Below are 22,327 nucleotides of genomic sequence, written 5' to 3' on the forward strand. Positions count from 1 at the left end.
ATTTCTACATTTTATCATCGCAATTAAATGTACATCCGTATTTTCAAGCTAGTAACGAAGTACTTAGCTACTGGGCTGTAGAAACCCTCGGGGTAGCATCCCCTGTCGACCAATCACACACGCCGTGAGCCATTTATCCTGATCAGGTGAACAAAGTAATCTGTAGTCAAAATCAGCGTGCCATGAACAGCCTAACAATCAGCATGAAACACGTCAGAGAGCATTTGACCCAATGATAGGTTGTATTGGCAAACTAGATTATCATTATAACGACCATAGAATTTGCGAAATACTGACTTCCAACGAAACTGTTGAAACCCTGTAACACCAACATGTTTGACGGTAGCCTGTCTCGATTTAAAAACTCATCATAAGCAGAACAGTATCTTGCGTATTGCATCAGTTGAGAGATATAACACCATATGCAGGTGATAATGGAATATTGCTACAAATATATGGAAAGTTGACGATGGAAAAGCTGAAGTCTAAATTAACTATATTTTGTGATTTAGACAAGCGACCCCCCCCCCCCCTCCTTATCTCTTTTTATTGCATGTACATGTACGCGTAAAAAGTGCTGAAGGAGTCCGAAATGCAGAATTTAAAACCAACGTCAAATTGTTCGTTCCCCTTTTCACTATTAACGTTTGTTCTCCATCTTCAATCGTTCCGTTCTCGCCGAAACCTTTCCATTGAAATCGTTCAGCATTCGATTCCCAATCAAAAACCTTCGTTCCGAAATCATTCAACGTTTTGTTTGTAGTTCCAATAGCGTACGCATCCATGTCTACGTTTGAACAAAGAAATTAAATATTGATAATGTCATTAAAGTAAATACACTTCAAATTCCAATGATAACATACAACTAGAGTTCAACATAAATTCAGCGCTGATTCGTCCTACAATTAACATTGATTCAATGTAGGAAGGTTAACGTGATTCTGCGTCAGAAGTTCAACTTCATTTCATTTTTTAAAACCAATCCTGTTTGAGATTATCATTGATGCGTCCATTCTAGTTACTTTCAAACTCTTGTTTTGTTGGAAAAAACTTAATATGATTTTAACTTTGAGCCTTCTAGACCACGAAAGCGTGATTGTATGCCAAAATTGACTTGGTTGAGGTAAGTTCAAGGTATACAATAATGATTATCACTAGTATGGTTATTCAATCGACCTCAAATACTTACATAATTACTTTTTGAAAAAACGTGACCGAAAAAGCTCATCCCTATATGTTATACAATTCCGATGTAAACGTCTGCCATTTTGTACTACGCTGACATAGATACCTCCAACGAAAATACGAAATTATATCTCTGACCTTTGACCTATGTGTTTAAATACACGAGTCTTATATGTGTTCAGACACACACTAAAGAGGGGCTAGTGGTGGAAGGTGAGAAAATCGTTCTTTTGTTTTCATAATTATCATCAACACTAGATTGACTACAGTACCAGTGAGTACAAACTATTTTTATAAAAATCTCATATGATGAATAAATATTTCTGGTTTTAATATGACACGTAATCAGGTTATTTTGAGTTGTTTTGTATTTTTGGTTGTTGTTTTTTTTTTTGGAAGGAGAGCATCAAATATGGTTTTGCTAAAACTATAATTTCGTCAGTTGATTGCGAGAAACAAAACACAAAAAACAAAATAAAATATTCAGGGAAATATACACTTTGTAGAAAATTATGAAACCAATGCACTTTTCCGGTAGAATAAAATACGTCAGCCATTTCACATTACTTCTTTACCAGATAACTTCAGCTGACAGAGTGAAATACTGGTGACATTTCACGAGAGATCGAAAAAAAATAATGCAGTCTTAATTTCGGTGTACGCACTCTCTATGGGTGAATCCTTATCTTGGGCATTGAATTATTACCAAGATATACTGTTTAAATGTCCTGGTCGTCATTTCGTGATCGCCATGGGAACTTACATGTGGCCAAATCTCCAAGACATCATATGATAACAGATAATTAATCCAAACCATTCCGTCAGTTCCTCAAACTAAACCAAGGCAACAGAAGCCGTCAACATACGCAACGTTTTTGGTCATAAAAAATTCAATCTCGTATTCCATCAAGACTACACCCAGTATTTTTTTAATTGATTTTTTTAAAAGAAATATACATCTACTAAGGCATCTAAACTTTAATTTTATTGCAAATTGCACAGTACCATATAATAACAAAAACCTGCTCCAATTTTTTGTTTCAACTATAGTCCAGATGAACATGTCATTACTGGTGATGTCAACATAGTTGAAAATGACTTATTTGAAAAGGTCTGAAATTCAGAGAGTCTCGATCTTTCAATTGATGACAGAACGTTCATCTATATCGTGAATTCGGTTGACGATTGTTTAAGGCGATTAGAATAAATATGAAAAGGAAGAACACAATGTCCGAATGGATAAAAAGTGTGAGAGGAGTATTAAAATTTCGTATTAGGCACGTCAAAACAAAAATGCGTATCATTGTTTGTTTAGTAAACTTTGTTTAGTAAACCATAAATGATGAAAGACATGTTGCAGGAGGAATATATTTCATAGGCCATCTTTGAACTTAACTGTCATCAAGTCACGTGACTTTAATCATCATGATAACGAAGTTTGCACACCACATAATGTTCTTTGCGCATAACATAAAGATGTTTGTACATGATGCAATGAACCAAAAAGCATATCATATAAAAACAGAATCACAGCACATAATGAAAAAAAAAACCCATATGACATAATAAGTGAACATGATATAATGAGAAAGCTTGGACACGGGTACGTTGAGTCCGGTTTTTAAAAAAAAACTTTACTTAAATAAAATTCGTGGAACAACGTAAAGTCATTAGATAGATAGATAAATACCTGTTGATAGATAGTTAGTTAGATAGATAGATAGATAGATAGATAGATAGATGTGATTCATTATATTTTATGATGGTATGTTGATTTTATTTTGTTCAAGGAAAAAAAACAACGATTCTGCTTTACATGTTGGTCCAAGTTTCCTCTGCCATAACCTGAAATAAAACTGCAATGTGTGACAATGCCCACTCTTCGTTATTGTATTCTTTGTGGGAGTTGTGAGATCGATCACTGTCCGTTACCTTCACTTTTTCATTTGTGATTAGTCATCCAAAAATTTGATTTTTGGCACGGGTTGCCTATTCCCCTAGGCACCTGACCCAGGTATCTCCAGGGATCCTTGTTTACCCAACACTTTCTTTTGTATTCCATAGGACTTATGAGATTGATCACTGTTTGTTATCTTCACCTTTCATTTGTTAATTCTACACACTAGTACTCTAAAGCTAATATCCGAAAGATTCTGGAATTCCTTATTGACTTTACGTAAATAGGTGTCCCAATAATTTGTTGAAATTTCCATGGAAACGAATTGTGCTCATTTATACGCTGACCTGTTATTACATGTATATTCTTACAGTATGCGGTGGAATTTATTTAAAGCCTTCTACATGAGAAGAAAATACCTCATGTTGTGGCCTTCAATTCGACATTTAGAAACGTCGACGTTTCATTTACATATTACACCCTTTACCCGATTAAGGTCCACGATGGGTGTGACCAGTCAATAAGGAATGCTTACTCTTCCTAGCTAATGTTCTACCAAGTCCCTATATTTGCTCCTCACAGAAATATCAGCTGCATTGAAGGAGAAACTTCAGACTATTGTACCACAACATATGCAAGAAGTGGTGTAAATCAAATATGGATTCTAAAAACGTCCAAAGAACTTTTAGTAAAACTTTTCCAAAATCAATAGATGCAAAACATACAACTTTATAACACTATACACGACCATTCCTCACGATAAATTAAAGACGAGGCTTTTTGATATCATAGATAGCTGCTTCTTGAATAAAAATGCAACAGGGATATATTCATATCTAGTGATCAGTCATCCAAAAAATTACTTTGTTAAACGCCACTCTGAATCTACCCACAAGTACTCTGATATTATAACGATGCTGGAATCCCTCAGTGACAATGTCTACGAGACCTTTGGTGAGCATGTCCTCCAACAGTCTGTTGCCATGACCACAAACTGTGCCTTTTTATTAGCGAACTTTTTTTAATATTCTGATGAGGCATAACGTATCAAAAAGCTTCTACAACTACACAATAAGTGAAACTATCTTGCTGTAGTCTTCAACTCAACATTTAGATATATCGACGACATTTTCTATATTAAGAATAATCGTTTTCATTCATAAGTTATATCGATATATCCAAGTGAAAATCAATTCGAATTTAAAGACACCACAGAATATTCCACATATGCTTCATATTTAATGTTTTATCGAATACAGAGGTTAACGGCAAACTGGCAACTCAATTTTATGAAAAACGGGATGACTTCAGCTTCCGCATCGTCAACTTCCCATATTTATATAGCAGCTTTCCATCATTACCATCACATCATGCTTGTCACAACTGATTTCATACATGATAGCATATTCTGTGTGTGAACAGTTTTCAAATCATTACAAGCTACTGACAAATAAGTTGATATTGAAGGGGTTTAAACGGTCTCGTTAGAGGTTAGATTTTTGCAAATCTACATGGTCGTTATAATGATCTTATTTACAAGCAGAGCCTGTCGTTAGGTCGAATTATGTATGTATGACAAATATTTTGGTTCAATGTCACTATTTTTATTATATATACAAATTGACAATGAGCTATTACAAGGAAAAGAAATAAAACACAATAAATATTGTTTCTTTCCAAAAATATACAACATATCAAATACTCAGTCAACAAAGACATTGTCATGAATATTTTGGAAAAAATAAACACAAATACATCTATAACATACCCCAATTGTATGGCAGTGCCACACACAATTAAACCCGTCTCACCGGAACAAAGAGGTATTCTATTGTGAATAATAAAGAAAATTGTATAAACTCATTGTCGAAATTATTAAAGAAATATTTTACTGCTACAACGCATCAGAATTGTTATAACTATAAATGAACGTTAGCATATTTATGAAATTAATAAAATGCTAAATGTTACTATAGTAGAATTACATGTATTGATACTGATAATATTTATCCAAAATAAAATATCAAAAGCATTTATAATTTGCTTACCAATATTTAAAATGTGTTACCCCGAACTCTATTCGAACAACCAGTGAACTGTGTGAAGGGCGGCATCAGACTGAGGAGCGTGCACATATAGTGAGTGAGTTATAAATAAGCCGACAAACCGGTTTTAATATTCCAAGTAATCAAACATAATTTATAAATTTCTTAGTTACCTGGACTATTGTTATAAACACAAAATACTAATATTAAATTGTATCTGAAACTTAAATACATTATATTGCATATTTTTTAAAGGCCGGGAGTAACCTAGAAAAATTTACCCCCCTACAGCAATTAAGCATATATGGCAAGAGGACAGGGCTTAGCAGTGTTATCAGAATAAGCACCAGTCTGATGCTTGACTCTACACGTGCTCTGTAGCAGACGATAATTTGAACAGGGAGACTGGCATGATTTATCAAAATAAACTAAAGTTTTCCCGCATTTTTCTACCACCCTGCTCGATCTGTGAGGCACTGAAAGGATATGTTTTTACTTTAACAAAACTTCACCCTAGGAACTACAAAATGAATTCATCATTGTTTTATCCATGTCTTTTAAAACATGTAGTTTTTTTTAAAAAATACACAAATATTGGTATATTTGATATACTAATACTTATGATTTTCCTCTTGGTACCTTTCAATCATGAAAAGAATTTGGGGGAATTGTAGCTGTGCAATGGAGGACATGTGCATTGAAGGATTATTAAGAAACACTTTGTCCATTATGATATTTGGAGACCTACTATCTGTGATTGTCTCTTTTGACATTGTAATGTACACATGTAAGAGTCCAGATTGAGAGTAATTTTAGAGTGATGGTTGAATAATTGGACATATTTGTCATCATTGATGAGAGACAATGGGAGTTACACAACTGGCCTAGGAGATTGTTGCTTAATCAGACAAACACCATGCTTGACATTTTTCGAGAAAAGGTACCAGCAATCCTGCAAAACTCTGAAACAGCGATCAGACTGAACAGTCCTAATGAGTTATATTTATAAAGTTAACCAAATTTTTAAAGGAATGTGATTATATATAATTAAAAAATAAAATCTGGATTTACCAATGATATATGAGTAAGTACTTTTTTTCCACGTTGTACAGTGATTTGATTACATGTTTCCTTTGGTGCAATCCCTCTTATCTAGAACTAGACAAGCATGCTCGTGCAATATGTGAGTCAACATCCGGTGTAAACAATAACAAAAGATAATCACACCCACAAACTGCCAATCTCTAGTTTGAAATACAAATTTAGCCCTGCTTCAGATTTTTGAGGCCAAAATTAAAACTTCATGAGAATTTATATCTAAAATAGATATGGCCAATATATGCACAGTTATGAGGGGAACAAGCATACCCATTTTAAAATTTCAGTACAACAGCTTAATCTTTATTTTTGCAAAATAAGTGCTGCAATCTGAATGTGACCAGAAAATTCATATATTCCACCATTTTCACCGATTGGCTGCTTTTATACCCAACTGCTGGCCTTTAATCTCAAAGAAAATGATTGGCAAGGACAGAACTCTATAAATAACTCTCAATCAATTGCGGCGCGCAGTTCGCGATAAAATTCCGCAATACGATGTATGCGTCACATATGATTTATTTCATGTAAAATACGGATGTATATTTAATTGCTGTTATAAAATTTAGAAGTTCATTTCAAAATTAAGGATTATCTCCCTCATACATAGCTCTTATCCTTGGACGAATTTGGCTCCACTTTTTTGGCACGCTGTTTTTGGCTATATTTAGCTCTAAAACTTCATAGTTATTTCGGATTTCAAAGATTTCGGTTGAGCATCACTGAAGAGACATTATTTGTCGAAATGCGCATCAAAATTGGTACTGTATAAGTTTTACATTATGACCCCTGGGTCGAGGCCTCTGCTGGTGGACTGTTAGTCCCCGAGGGTCTCTACAGCCCAGTAGCTAAGTACTTCGTTACTAGATTGAAAATACGGATGTATATTTAATTGCTGTTATAAAATTTAGAAATTCATTTCAAAATTAAGGATTATCTCCCTCATGCATAGCTCTTATCCTTGGACGAATTTGGCTCCACTTTTTTGGCACGCTGTTTTTGGCTATATTTAGCTCTAAAACTTCATAGTTATTTCGGATTTCAAAGATTTCGGTTGAGCATCACTGAAGAGACATTATTTGTCGAAATGCGCATCTGGTGCATCAAAATTGGTACCGTATAAGTTTTACATTCATACCACTTTTTAGGCTGTTCTTTATGAGTACATATTGATTTTGACTACGGATTACTCCGTTTACTTGATCAAGAAAACGGTTGTGATCAGCCAACGGGTATTGTTTACTCCACCTAGGCACCTGATTCCACTTCTGGTGTCTGTAGGGGTTCGTGATTACCCTGCTCTTCGTTTTGTATTATTTATGGGATTTATGCAATTGATTTGTTTATCTTCAATTTTCATCTGCAATATAACTCTGGATAAGACCTATTCATTCTTTTAAACAGAAATGGGAAAATCCAACAATCTGTATCCCATCAAAATCCTCATAAAATTCTAATGTGGTTTACAAACATTTTACAGGCTGACATAATCTTCCAAATAGCCACTCGACAAGATAACGATAATGTCCACATACATATTTTGCAAAACCAACTCACCGCATTATTTGAAATTTGTTGAGCAATTTATGATTATTTATTTTTGTTTATACAGAATCTAAAATGAGGTCAAGTGTCGCCTTACTTACGATCCTCTTCACATACTCTAATGCTGTCATCCAGCTGTCGAAGCAATCCTACATGAAATTCCCCTACCAGTTCGCCAATGGTGATCCATCCAGTCCCAGATACGGACTTTTCCAAAATGCTGCTCACAAGGCCACCTACCACACTGTTGATAAAATTCTATATGTTGCTTGTGAGTTTTGAATTTGCAACACATATATTAATATTCCCTTATATCAACTGGTTTATAGAAAGGTAATATGTTTTCCCCAATACAAGTTCTTGATGTAAGAATTGGAAAGATATTTTCATTGAGTTCGTTTGTTGTGAATATGGGCACAAAACTCGTTGTATGTGATGCGAATTTAACATCATACCCTCAACAGTTGCTTCATATATCGATATGATACCATGTTGTTATTTTTTTTAATTTTGATCTTTAAAAAACCAGCTGCGAGATCAACGGAAAAGTACCTACACATCATTGACATGAACAATCCCGCCAGCCCATCTATCCTGATGACCCACGTGTTCAGTAGTGCTACAGACGGTATGATCACAGCAGTGGAGGCGTGTTCAGACACCATTGCAGTGGCGCTGTCCGCCGCGGACCCAGTATCCGAAGGTCACGTGGAGCTTTTCACTCCATACAACAGAGCAGACCGTGTGTTCACAAGGATTGGCAGAGTGGCAGGTAAGTAGTAACCGTCATCATTATACACATACACAAAAGAAAAATTCTACTCTGAGAAATATTGTGACATAGCTTATTCAGTAAATTTCCAAATTTCTTGTTATATTATATAGAAGTTCCAACACTTCTGACCGACGTAGAGCCGTATCGTTCCGATTCCTATCATATCATGATCTCATTATTGAGGTCATATCAAAGACCCCTGACTTTCCAAGCACTTGGTGAAGGAATAGAAACTACTTTTATTAAAGTCTTAGGTTTGACGCGATGACGGGAGTGAGAATTGAACCTGGGTCTTCCAATTGAAAGGGAGTGCCCTAACCACTAGGCCACCGAGATTGGTTACAAGTGAATGGAGGGAAAATGAGTTTCAGTTTGATAAGTCCGAAATGATATTGATTTCAGTTTCGAAACGAAAGTTTTATTCTTAATGTGAGTTTCAATGTAGATAATGAGTAAAACAGTCCTGGAAATTAGACTTTTTCAAAAAAAATCCCATGACCTTACACGTATTGGATAATGTAAACAATAGAAGATAGTGCACATACGACTACCCTGGAACCCCGCGTACTGCTCCGATGTTCGCACCCAACCTAAGACATTAAACTAGCTAGTGATTGTCTCTTCGCCAAACGGCGTTAGAAGTGAAATATTACCTGTCTTTCGGATAAAATCGTAAAACCGTGTTAGAAAGATAAATAAATAACCCTCACTGCTTTGGCCTTGAGCCCGTTGTATGGGCCAAAAGTGTAGCCCTTCACCAACAGTTGACGGTGTCCCTGTATGACTAGCAACGTCTTGAAAATAACATCCAAATACACTTTTAAGTAGACAGAATATTGTATACGTGGTTATCTTGGCTGGCGTGAAGAACTTGATAATTTCTTCATAACCGAGTATAAAACACAATGTGGTGTCTGTTAAGAAAGTTTAAATAAATTACAACATTGCCGATTTTTCACAAAGAGGTCCAACTGATAATAGCAATATGATTTCTACACTGTACATCAATCATAAAAACACTTAAAGGTAATTTATAATACTCCGACTTAACCTTTTTTAGTTATGTTAAATTCCACAGAAATGCAACATTTTAAATGGTTCGATTTTTGCATTGTAAATTGGGGATGGCATATGCAAACAATAAATCGACGGGTAAAATGTTTTATAGTCGGTGTTCACCCAAAGGATATGGCATATACTACTGACTGCACAAGACTGGTTGTTGCCAATGAAGGGCCAGTGACCATTAATCCGATAACAAGTACTCTAGTCGACCCTGAGGGTTCAATCACGATCATAATCAGGAACGACCAAGGATTTCCCGTAGAAGTTAATATGGATTTCACGCAGCTGAATGGGAGGTTCATATACATTTACAACGCATAATACGTCGTTATCGACACACACACACACACACACACAGAAATATATATATATATATAGACATATACAAACAATAAATCGAGGGGTAACGCTGGACACTTTGATTTTTATAAAAAAAAAAAAAACCAAAAAAAAACAATTTTGGAGATATATATATATATATACATATATATATATATATATGATTGGACGATGTATCTGTAAATCTCATTAAAAATTTACAGAGTTGAAGATTACCTTAGAAACGGCGTTCGCTATGTATTCCGTGGAGATCATGATGCTGGAATAGTCAATACTTTCTCACAGGATCTCGAGCCCGAGTCAGTAACCATCAGCAACGATGACAGATTCGCTTTCGTTTCTTGCCAGGTATTACAAGAATATTACATTATTTGATTAGAAAAAAAATAATCCGCAATCTATCGATGGATGGTATATCCATATACATGTATATGCAGGGGTTTCAACATTCTCGTTCAAACTCTTTGGTCATTATAACCATCTAGTTTGCCAATACAGCCTATTATTGGGTCAAATGCTGTCTGACGTGTTTCATACCGATTGTTAAATCGTTCTTGGCACACAGATTTTTACTACGGATAACTCCGTATATCTGATGAAGATATAGGCCTCATGGCGAGTGTGACCGGTTGACAGGGGATGCTTACTCCTCCTAGGCACCTGATCCCACATTTGGTATACCCATGGGTCCGTATCTGCCCAACTCTCTATTTTGTATTGCTTATAGGAGTTATGAGATTGATCACTGTTCGTTCACCTTGCATACATAAAATTTTAATCATGCAGGAAAACAACGCAGTAATGAAAATCGACTTGTTTAATCAGAGGATCATAGAACTTTATGCTTTGGGAGTCAAGAACTGGACAAGTTATACGATGGATGCTAGTGATCAGAATGACGGTAACACTTGCTTGATTGATGCATGTATTGTAAATCTTTACTTGGCGGTACTTTTTCTTTGGGTGAATGATTCACTGCAAAATATTTGAACTTTAAAAAAAAACAATTGACATTTCAATATTTCAAATCTTGTTTAGAAACTAAAATATTCAGATGTAAAGGTTCTGAATTCCGTTAATACCTCCCAATCATTTATAGCTGCAAACCTTCGTAATCACGATGTCTACTCCTTCTACCAACCTGGAAAGCTCGCATTTGGTTTAGTCGATGGTAAAGGGTACGTCATTTCTGCTGACACTGGAAAAACGAAAACCTATACTTCAAGAGACCAAGGCTATGACTTTAAAGATAGCGTGAGAGCGAGAGTAGCTTGGAATGGTAATTTTGTTCTCAATAGTAAATTATTTGTGTATTATTAATATTGTTACATTAACATGATTCAAAGAGTCGAATTGGTCGATTTTATAAACTGACCATAAGATCAAGCGACACGCGATGAATCGAGGTTGGTCAGATAATTGACACTTTTCAACAATATATAATTCAATCCTTTGAATCAAGCTTCTCTATTGCGAAAAATTGACTTTATTTGTTTTCACCAAAAGCAATGTTTTATTTCTAAAAATAGTTTTGAGTGCAATGCTGATGTTATGTAGTCAATGTTAGCTTACATCTGACGACATCAGAACGGCTATTCGGAAAGTAGGATTTACCAACACACAAATATTAAGCATTAAGTATCCCTTTTCGTAGACAACGAGAAGATCATTGAATCAGGACTCTGGGTACTGCATTTGGATGCAATGATAATGTATATGATATGGGAAATTTGATGAGTGCACAAGGAAATAACGTGCATGTGATGGGAATCTTTCCAAATATTCAAAGCCGGACATCGTTCATATAAAAGACTAAGTATAAATAATGTCACGTTTCATTCACTTTTACCTTAGGCAATTTGGTTCACATCATATTCGCACAAAACTATACTCTATTCCATTGAGAGTTTTACATACGTTATTTCAAGAAGCAAGAACTAGTCTATACTTGGATTTTTCAACACCTAAATATAGACTGAACTCTATGAGTATGGATGTTGCCAATCACAGACTCTTTAAACCACCACGGGTCGTGGATAACATTTCTTCCAAATTATGCCGCCAGTTCTTTAAGCTCAAATTTACAAACAAAGGAATAAATGCTGTCAACATAAGCAATATTCTTCGTAATAAGAATTCAGGCGTGTATTCCAACAGATTTCATGTTCAAATCTACACCTAGTATTTCCTACAAATACACTTCTACTATTGCATCCAAACTTTTTAATTATAAACAAACGTTGGAGCGCCTAGATATAGACCATCCTATACTTTATTCAGTTACGTTGTTGTTCATCTTGTGATGTTGATATAGTTGAAAATGGGGACCTCAAATCATTTATTCTAAAACGTCCTAAATTTAGAGAACCTCGGTCTGTCAACTGGCGATAGATCTTCATCTCTAATATGAATTATATCGAGGATTATGGGGAAAAATAGGGAAAAGAAGAACTCCATACGTTGTCGGAATGGATTAAAAGTATAAGAGGGATATTGAAATCCCGCATTAGACACATGAAAACAAAAGTACGTACCATCTATCCTTCTATGTTTAGTAAACCAGGAGTGATAAAAGAATTAGATAGGTTACATGAGGAATATGTTTTGGTTCTAGCTGACAAGTTTGTAACAACATTGTCTTTGTAAGGCTCATTATACAACTGTATTCTATACGAACTTGGCATTAATTCCACTTTTAATCATCGTACTTATACTCAACTGCCCTTTCAAAACCATGCTTAATCTTTAGACACATTTAATTTTTTAGTCAATAGGTTCGATGAATTTTAGTTACCGTCCCTATAATGGATTCCTAAACTTCATAAAAACTGTTACAAAGATGCATTGCTGGCAGGCTACTGACAAACAAGTAGATGGTGCAGGGGTCCCAACAGTCTCGTTTAAAGTCAGCATTTCGCAAATTCTATGGTCGTTATAACGATCTAGTTTGCCAATACAACCTATCATTTTGTCAAATACTATCTGTCATCTTTCATACTGATTGCTAGGCCGTTCTTGGCACACTGATTTTGACAACGGATAACTCTGTTTACCTGATCAAGATATAGGGCTCACGGCGGGTGTGACCGGTCGGACAGGGAATACTTACTCCTCCTTGGCACCTGATCCCACCTCAGGTGTATCCAGGGGTCCGTGTTTGTCCAACTTTCTATTTTGTGTTGCTTATAGGAGTTATGAGATTGACCACTGTTCCTTATCTTCACCTAAACGGACTTGTTCACTTTTTTGAATTTTTTCTTTCATTTTTGATGTTGAATATTAAGAATATAACTCATTTAATGTTGACAGCCAACCTTTTGAAGGCAAGGATAAGTAAGCTCTAAAAGAGACATTATTTGTCGAAATGCGCATCTGGTACATCAAAATTGGTACCGTATAAGTTTTGCATTATGACCCCTGGGTCGAGGCCTCTGCTGGTGGACTGTTAGTCCCCGAGGGTCTCTACATCCCAGTAGCTAAGTACTTCGTTACTAGACTGAAAATAAGGATGTATATTTAATTGCTGTTACAAAATTTAGAAATTCATTTCAAAATTAAGGATTATCTCCCTCATGCTTAGCTCTTATCCTTGGACGAATTTGGTTACACTTTTTTGGCACGCTGTTTTTGGCTATATTTAGCTCTAAAACTTCATAGTTATTTCGGATTTCAAAGATTTCGGTTGAGCATCACTGAAGAGACATTATTTGTCGAAATGCGCATCTGGTGCATCAAAATTGGTACCGTATAAGTTTTACATGATAAAGATTCGAAATTTTATTACATTTACATAATCATCAAACTCGTTGGTCTTCCATCGACTTTCTTGCAATTTTGTTTATTCATATTTATATTTAGTCTGCTGAAACACAATTTCCAGTACGGGAATGTATTGCGTAACCCAATCTTACAAATATTTTCAAAACTTTTTTATCAGAAATGGTTGGTCATTTGAACTTATGATAAATCTAAAAGAGGCAATAAATCAAACCGTGAAATATCCATTTGTAGACGGAGATCTTGATACAACCATTATAAATCCAGCACTTCTTGCACAAATCCAGGACAACCAACAGCTGGGTAAGTGAGTCCTACTTGTAAGAATTGTATAAATTTTGAAAATATTCTCTTCCTAAACGCATTTCTAATTACTGCATGGTACCTGGGAACGTAAGACAAATGCTTTGTCCTATATTTGATTACCGTCTTCGAATTTTCAATTTGAGAACTGGTTCTATCAATACTTCTTTTCAAGGTAGGGTATTCATGAGTAATATGGATGGAATCAACATCTATAATAAAATTCAAGACATTTTCCTCTTTGGTGGGCGTGGTATTTCTTTGTGGGATTCTACAACCATGGCCCACGTCTTTGATAGTGGGGACGACCTAGAGATGAGGGCCTCCCAGAGCTACGCATCCACATTTAATGGGGATTGTAGCAATGCTAATAGTTCTCCGTCTCAACAGGTTGATGAAAGATCTGACGATATGGTAAGTTAACAGCATGTGATTACAGTAAAAGCAAAATATGAAAGAATATTGGAAACATGATGACTTTAACGGGTTAGATGTCTAGTTATACTTACAATAAACGTGTTGGGTGTGAAATTAAAATTGATGACATGTATTTGTTCAGGGCCCTGAGCCCAGTGCTATGGCTGCGGGTACCGTGGGAACCACGCCTGTTCTTGTTGTTGGCTCCAGGATGGGTGTCTTGTACGTCTTCAACATGAGAGGTATCAGTGCTAATTTTGAGAGCATCCACCGTGAGGGAGATACGAATGACTCCTGGAACAACCTGTACAATGCCGACGTAGCCGGTGATCAAGGTGTCTCCGACATCGGGTATGTTTGTCGCAATCATCGCTTCAAATCCATACCTTAAATGTGACGAAAACATTTTAGATGAATGTAGGCAGCATGTAGTTGACAGGATACATAATTCGTCTGACCGTTCGTCCATCTTTCTGTTAGACAAATGTAGTTATTTTCCAGACCGTTTTATTTTTTCACATTTTCAATTTTCTCAAGAATCGCACGCCAATTTCAACTATACGAGTGAATGGCACAATGGCTCCTTATATGAAGGGGATTCAAAAATGTTCGAATGATAAGCCTTCTGACAAAAGGAAATAATTAACAAATACAATGTAGTCAAAATAAGGTGGGTTGATTACAAAAATCTTCTTTAGAACCATTGGAGCTGAAAAACTATTTAGAATTTTCCATTATAGCTTCATTAAATATAATACATATATCTGAGAATTCTTTTCAAAAGGGTACAATATATCAAAAGAATATATATGTACCAAATCATATATATTCAAGTTTATTGATGCTATGACCACGGGCTCACAAGATGGGTTCAAAGTTTGAAATATGAATACATAGGAAAATCCCATGAAAGTATGAAATTTTCAAATCACTTTCATTTCTTTGTTTCACACCATGACCTCATACAAAAATGTTTACACTGCCGTACTACACTATACATTACCCTTAGCCCCGTACTTTATTCAGAGAGGTGTTTACATAGGAATAAATTGGAAAATAACCTGAACATCATTCAAGCTTGATGACACAATCCACAAAACAAAGTTCAAAGCTAGAATAAATTATCACTTTTACATAGGAATATGTATGGAAAGGTCCTTTTTTATTCCATGATCCCTGGATTCTCCGTGGTAACCCTGATTGGAATCGTATGTTTAACATGGGAAATGCATCTTTTTGAGTGAAATATGGGTGTCATGATGAAATGTCTTGATTATGATTTTATGTCTAATATGGGAAGTACAATTACTTGGGTGACATTTTGGTCTACTGATAAATGGTCAGAATGACCTTCTGACAGATCGATAACATACATGAAAAGGTGAAGATAATGAACATTAATCAAATTCAACTATTATCTTTATTGTCCCACCTTCAATAGAATCATGTCCCTTAAATGAAAATTACATAGAATAAATAGGGTTTTTTTTAGAAATCTGTTTCATTGTATCTGCCAATATTGTACCTAACTATAGTTTGTAATTGTATATTTATGCGTTACAAATTAAGTTGAATTTTCTTTTTTCAGAAGAGTTATGGCCCCTGGTCTTTTTTTAGGTTGTTTGTCATTCAGATGACCTGTAGTGATTTTCGTTATTTTGCATCTTTCATCATTCGTAGACTACTGAACATTTTTGGCTTCTTTTTACTCATTGTTCCTTATCTTCACTACTACGGATATCGGACTCTCGGCGGGTGTGACGGGTCGCCAGGGGATGCTTACTCCTTCTAGGCACCGATTTCACCTCTGGTATATCAAGAGGTTCGTGCTTGCCCAACTTTCTATTTTGCATTGCTTATAGGAGTTATCAAATTGAGGTGCCTAGGAGGAGTAGCATGTCGACCGGTCACATCCGCCGTGAGCCCTATAAAAGGTGAAGATAACGAACAGTGATCAATCTCATAATTCCTATAAGCAACACAAAATAGATAGTTGGGCAAACATGGACCCCTGGACATACCAGAGGGGGTTTAGTTGCCTATGAGGAGTAAAGTTCCCCTGTCGACCGGTCACACCCACCGTGAGCCCTATATCTGGATCAGGTAAACGGAGTTATCCGTAGTCAAAATCAACAATCGGTATGAAACACGTCAGACAGCATTTGACCCAGTGATAGGTTGTATTGAAGAATTAGATCTATCTAGATATCTCATGACTCCTATAAGCAATACAAAATAGATAGTTGGGCAAACACGGACCCCTGGACACACTAAAGGTGGGAAAAGGTGCCTTATATTGAGATATCTTGATCATGTAAACACGGACCCCTGGATACACTGGTGGGAGTATCACTTGATCACGTTACGTTATCTTCATCTTTCACTGAACCAATATTTGCTTCTTTTGACATTTAGCATGCTCGAGTGTAATGCGTGAGAACTATGATTTAAAGGTATCCGCCCTGCTTGGGCCTAATGGGGCACTCAGAGCATCGGAATAACATTCTTCTTTTTTCCTGATCATATAGTAAGAGACGAGACTTCTACCAAACTCTTGAAACTCGTAGTTCCTGTGTCAGAAAATCAGACCTAAGATAGGCTACATTTGTCATACAGTAGAAATGAATTAATGAATTTATTTACTCCTCAGATCTCTGCATACAAGCTGATGTACAATTATAGACAAGGACGTGTGTGCTGTATTGTAAAATGCATGGCCTCTGGATCAGCGATTCGAGCCTTTGGGCGGAAATGAATCTGCCATATGTTTTGTTGATTTTTGAAACTATATGTACTCTGTTATGATGAATCTTCTACCAAAATTGTGAAATCCATGACCCCAGGTCTGAACCAAACGTTTTCGGGTCCTCAGGTTGAACCAACTTGGTCATTTAGAGAAATTATATTGAATATTGGTATTAAGAATCGTCATTTTACTCCTGATTATCTAAAGAGATTTATGGTCCTAGGGTCAGGGGGTAATGCACCAAGATGGGACTAACTTTGCCATAAACTGAGACTGTAAACAATTTGTGGAAACCTTCTTACTCATAAACATTTTTTTGCAAATTGGATATAATTTTGTACACTGGTGGATTTTACCAAAATTATAAACCTCGTGATCGATTATTCTGTCTCATAGGTGGGACATAAATTTAAAGATGGTATTGTAAATTTGAAATTGTTTTCCCTTAAATACGTCTTACACAAAAATATTAGATAATTATTATCAGAACGGAATATTCTCCCTTATTGCTGAATTCATGGCCACTGGAACAGACATTTAAGTCCTAAGGCGAGACTACATGAATCGGTACAAAACTTAATAAGAACATATTTAAATTGGCTGAGATAAGCCGAATATTTTGCGGGTGTGACCTGTTGACTGGAGATGCTTATTCCTCCTAGGCACCTGATCCCACCTCTGGTGTGTCCAGAGGTCCGTATTTGCCCAACTCTCTATTTTGTATTGCTTATAGGAGTTATGAGATTGATCACTGTTCATTATTTTCATCTTCCTTGTAAGATCTTGAAGGTAAGAGCTTGAAAATGGTCACCTCGTTTAGGGGTTTGGGTGGGCTCTATGAGTGTAAAATGACAAAGTCTAAACCATTGTTTTTAACAGAACAAATGTTTATATTAACTATAACCACTTCTGATCTCGGAGAAAGGGTGAGACATGGTCCTACTTCTCGGAGGAATGACCTGCTTTTTGAACCATCACCAATGCCCGTGGGCAGTTATAGTTTATTACCTCTAGAATTTGAAAGTGCCATGCGCTGCATACATTGATTTATAATTGAAACAATTTGTCCGTTTCAGATTTGTGAATGCAGGAGATAGTCCCTCTGGTATTCCATTCATTTACGTTGTTGGACAAACCACCGGATCTCTCTCCGTGTATAACATAGTGGACGTCGCTTCAACATCTTAAATAATACTGTCATATAGACATAGTACTTGTGTTATACATTCTAGATTATATTGAGCGTGTGTCGTTTATTCATTAGGATGATTTATGTAGTTTTTCGTATGCTATCTTTTCCATAACCTGTCATTAATTAATACAAAATCGATAACTGATTTTAACGTTTCTACCACACATCATTCTTGAAAAGTTATTCCTTATAAATCATATGTATCAATGGTTTGTTAATAATGAATAAATATAAATGATGTGTCATTGTCCTTTTGCTTTTCAATAAAAGCATTGCAATTAGCATACGATATTTATTGCAGGCTAGTAAATTTGATTCGCAAATGACCTTTAAAATTGACATAAGATCTATACCTATTTTTAACGCAAGTTAACTAAAAATACACTATTATTAGGAATAAATGTGTAGTCTGTTTCTAATATTGTGATATGATCATTTCCATTATTTTAATCCCTTAAAATACAAACTAGACAATTACATGTATTTCACTATGAACGAGTTCCCTTTCCATCACAATTCATATTCCACGACAAAAGTGGATTTATATTATGACAACAAAATATCTATAGTCCATAACAAGGTGTCACAAGATTTATATTCTGTGACAACAGATAATATATTCTGTGACAACACAAAAATATTCTGTTACAACATAGTATTATTAAAAGACAACAGATTATGTATTCTGTGACAACACAAAAATATTCTGTTACAACATAATATTATCAAAAGACAACAGAATATGTATTCTGTGACAAAAGGATGTATATATCTTGAAAACAAAGTATATATTCCATGACAACAGAATATGTATTCCGTGACAAATTGGTATGTATTCCATCACAACAGAGTATGTATTCTGTGACAAGAGAGTATGTACATGTATTACCTTACAATAGAGTATGTATTCCTTGACAACAGAATATATATTATTTGACAAGAGTATGTATTCATAACAACAGAATATACATTCTTTGACAGAAATATATGTATGTTGTTACAATAGAGTATGCATTCCGTGAAACACTATGCATTCCGGCACAACAGAGTATATATTCTTTTACAACAGTGTATGTATTCCGTGACAAAGGGGTATGTATTCTATGACAAGAGTTTATACCATGACAACAGAGTGTGTATTTCGTGACAACAGAGTATGTAATCCATTTCAACAGTGTGTGCATTCCGTGGCAAATAAGCATGTATTCCATCACTAAAGAGTATGAATTCTGTGACAACTGAGTTCATAGCACGGGACAAGAGTATGTATTCTGTGATAAGAGATTACGTATTACTTTACAACAAAAAATGACAACAGAGTATGCATTTTGTGACATCAGAGTATGTATTTCGGCACGACAGAGTATGTATTCCGGCACAACAGAGTATGTATTCTGTGACAAAAGCATAACTATTTCTTGGCAAAATATTATGTATTACATTACAACAGAAAATGCATTCCATGACAACAGAGTACGTATTCCGCTACAACAGAGTACGTGTTCCGTTACAACAGAGTATGTATTCCGTTACAACAGAGTATGTATTCCGTTACAACAAAGTGTGTATTCCGTTACAACACTATGTATTCTGTTACAGCACAGTATGCATTCTGTTACAACAGAGTATGTATTCCGTTACAACAGAGTATGTATTCCGTTACAACAGACTATGTATTCCGTTACAACTGAGTGTGTATTCCGATACAACAGATATTCCGTTACAACAGACTATGTATTTCGTTACAACAGAGTGTGTATTCCGATACAACATAGTGTGTATTCCATTACAACAGAATGTGTATTCCGTTACAACAGACTATGTATTCCGTTACAACAGAGTATGTATTCCGTTACAACAGAGTACGTATTTCGTTACAACACAGTATGTATTCCGTTACAATACAGTATGTATTCCGTTACAACAGAGTGTTTATTCCGTTACAACTGATATTCCATTACAACAGAGTATGTATTTCGTTACAACAGAATGTGTATTCCATTACAACAGAGTATGTATTCCGTTACAACAGAGTGTGTATTCCGTTACAACAGAATATGTATTCCGTTACAACAGAGTGTGTATTCCGTTACAACAGAGTACGTATTCCATTATAACAGTGTGTATTCTGTTACAACAGATTGTTTATTCCGTTACAACGCAGTATGTATTCCGTTACAACAGAGTGTGTATTCCGTTACAACAGAGTATATATTCCGTTACAACAGAGTATGTTTTCCGTTACAACAGTACGTATTCCATTACAATAGAGTGTGTATTCCGTTACAACAGAGTATGTATTCCGTTACAACAGAGTATGTATTCCGTTACAACAGAGTATGTTTTCCGTTACAACACAGTAACAGAGTACGCATTCCGTTACAACAGAGGATGTATTCCATTACAACAGAGGATGTATTCCATTACAACACAGTATGTATTAAGTAACAACAGAGTACGCATTCCGATACAACAGAGTATGTATTCAGTAACAACGAAGTGTGTATTACGTTACAACAGAGTATGTATTCAGTAACAACAGAGTTACAATAGAATGTGTATTCTGATACAACAGAGTGTATTCCGTTACAACAGAGTGTGTATTCCGTTACAACAGAGTGTATATTCCGTTACAACAGAGTGTATATTCCGTTACAACAGAGTGTATTCCGTTACAACAGAGTACGTATTCCGTTACAACAGAGTACGTATTCCGTTACAGCAGAGTGTGTATTCCGTTACAACAGAGTATGTATTCCGTTACAACAAAGTGTGTATTCCGTTACAACACAGTATGTATTCCGTTACAACAGTGTGTATTCCGTTGCAACAGAGTATGTATTCCGTTACAACAAAGAACATATTCCGTTACAACAGTGTGTATTCCGTTACAGCAGACAAGATATTCCGTTACAACAGAATATGTATTCCGTTACAACAGAATATGTATTCCGTTACAACAGAGTGTGTATTCCGTTACAGCAGAGTACGTATTCCGTTACAACAGAGTTTGTATTCCGGCAAAACAGAGTATGTATTCCGTTACAATAGTAAACATATTCCGTTTCAACAGAGTACATATTCCGTTACAACAGAGTGTGTATCCCGATACAACAGAGTATGTATTCCGTTACAACAGAGTGTGTATTCTGTTACAACAGAGTATGTATTCCGTTACAATAGAGAACATATTCCGTTTCAACAGAGTACGTATTCCGTTACAACAGAGTGTGTATCCCGATACAACAGAGTATGTATTCCGTTACAACAGAGTGTGTATTCTGTTACAACAGAGTACGTATTCTGTTATAACAGAGTGTGTATTCTGTTACAACAGATTGTTTATTCCGTTACAACGCAGTATGTATTCCGTTACAACAGAGTATATATTCCGTTACAACAGAGTATGTTTTCCGTTACAATGGTACGTATTCCATTACAATAGAGTGTGTATTCCGTTACAACAGAGTATGTATTCCGTTACAACAGAGTATGTATTCCGTTACAACAGAGTGTGTATTCTGTTACAACAGAGTGTGTATTCCGTTACAACAGAGTGTGTATTCCGTTACAACAGAGTGTGTATTCCGTTACAACAGAGTGTCTTCCGTTACAACAGAGTACGTATTCCGTTATAACAGAGTGTGTATTCTGTTACAACAGATTGTTTATTCCGTTACAACGCAGTATGTATTCCGTTACAACAGAGTATATATTCCGTTACAACAGAGTATGTTTTCCGTTACAACGGTACGTATTCCATTACAATAGAGTGTGTATTCCGTTACAACAGAGTATGTATTCCGTTACAACAGAGTATGTATTCCGTTATAACACAGTAACAACAGAGTAACAACAGAGTACGCATTCCGATACAACAGAGTATGTATTCCGTTACAACAGAGGATGTATTTCATTACAACAGAGGATGTATTCCATTAGA

At 35.6% G+C, this 22,327-nt stretch overlaps 1 protein-coding gene across 2 annotated transcripts; it reads left to right on the top strand.

Moving 5' to 3' along the window:
* Positions 1-1,345: 1,345 nt before the first annotated feature.
* LOC125649883 (mesenchyme-specific cell surface glycoprotein-like) lies at positions 1,346-18,624 on the top strand. Of its 2 annotated transcripts, none has more exons than XM_056166338.1 (11): positions 1,346-1,398; positions 7,838-8,041; positions 8,300-8,542; positions 9,714-9,906; positions 10,153-10,297; positions 10,736-10,850; positions 11,049-11,228; positions 13,961-14,029; positions 14,205-14,443; positions 14,589-14,797; positions 18,269-18,624. In XM_056166338.1, exons 2-11 carry the CDS (start codon positions 7,846-7,848, stop codon positions 18,378-18,380), a joined length of 1,701 nt encoding a protein of 566 aa, XP_056022313.1. In that variant the 5' UTR covers positions 1,346-1,398; positions 7,838-7,845; the 3' UTR covers positions 18,381-18,624. The 2 variants fall into 2 exon arrangements, with proteins under 2 accessions (XP_056022313.1, XP_048733677.2); XM_048877720.2 differs by having other exon boundaries at positions 1,359-1,459.
* Positions 18,625-22,327: the final 3,703 nt, after the last annotated feature.

Source organism: Ostrea edulis, chromosome 5, assembly GCF_947568905.1.
Source record: "Ostrea edulis chromosome 5, xbOstEdul1.1, whole genome shotgun sequence".
In the NCBI taxonomy this organism is placed as follows: domain Eukaryota; kingdom Metazoa; phylum Mollusca; class Bivalvia; order Ostreida; family Ostreidae; genus Ostrea; species Ostrea edulis.

Excerpts from the sequence above, each read along its gene's own strand:
- LOC125649883 (XM_056166338.1), top strand. The coding sequence starts at position 7,846 with ATGAGGTCAAGTGTCGCCTTACTTACGATCCTCTTCACATACTCTAAT. Across the intron at positions 11,229-13,960 it reads AGCGAGAGTAGCTTGGAATG|ACGGAGATCTTGATACAACC; the intron begins GTAATTTTGTTC and ends ATCCATTTGTAG. Across the intron at positions 14,030-14,204 it reads CCAGGACAACCAACAGCTGG|GTAGGGTATTCATGAGTAAT; the intron begins GTAAGTGAGTCC and ends CTTCTTTTCAAG.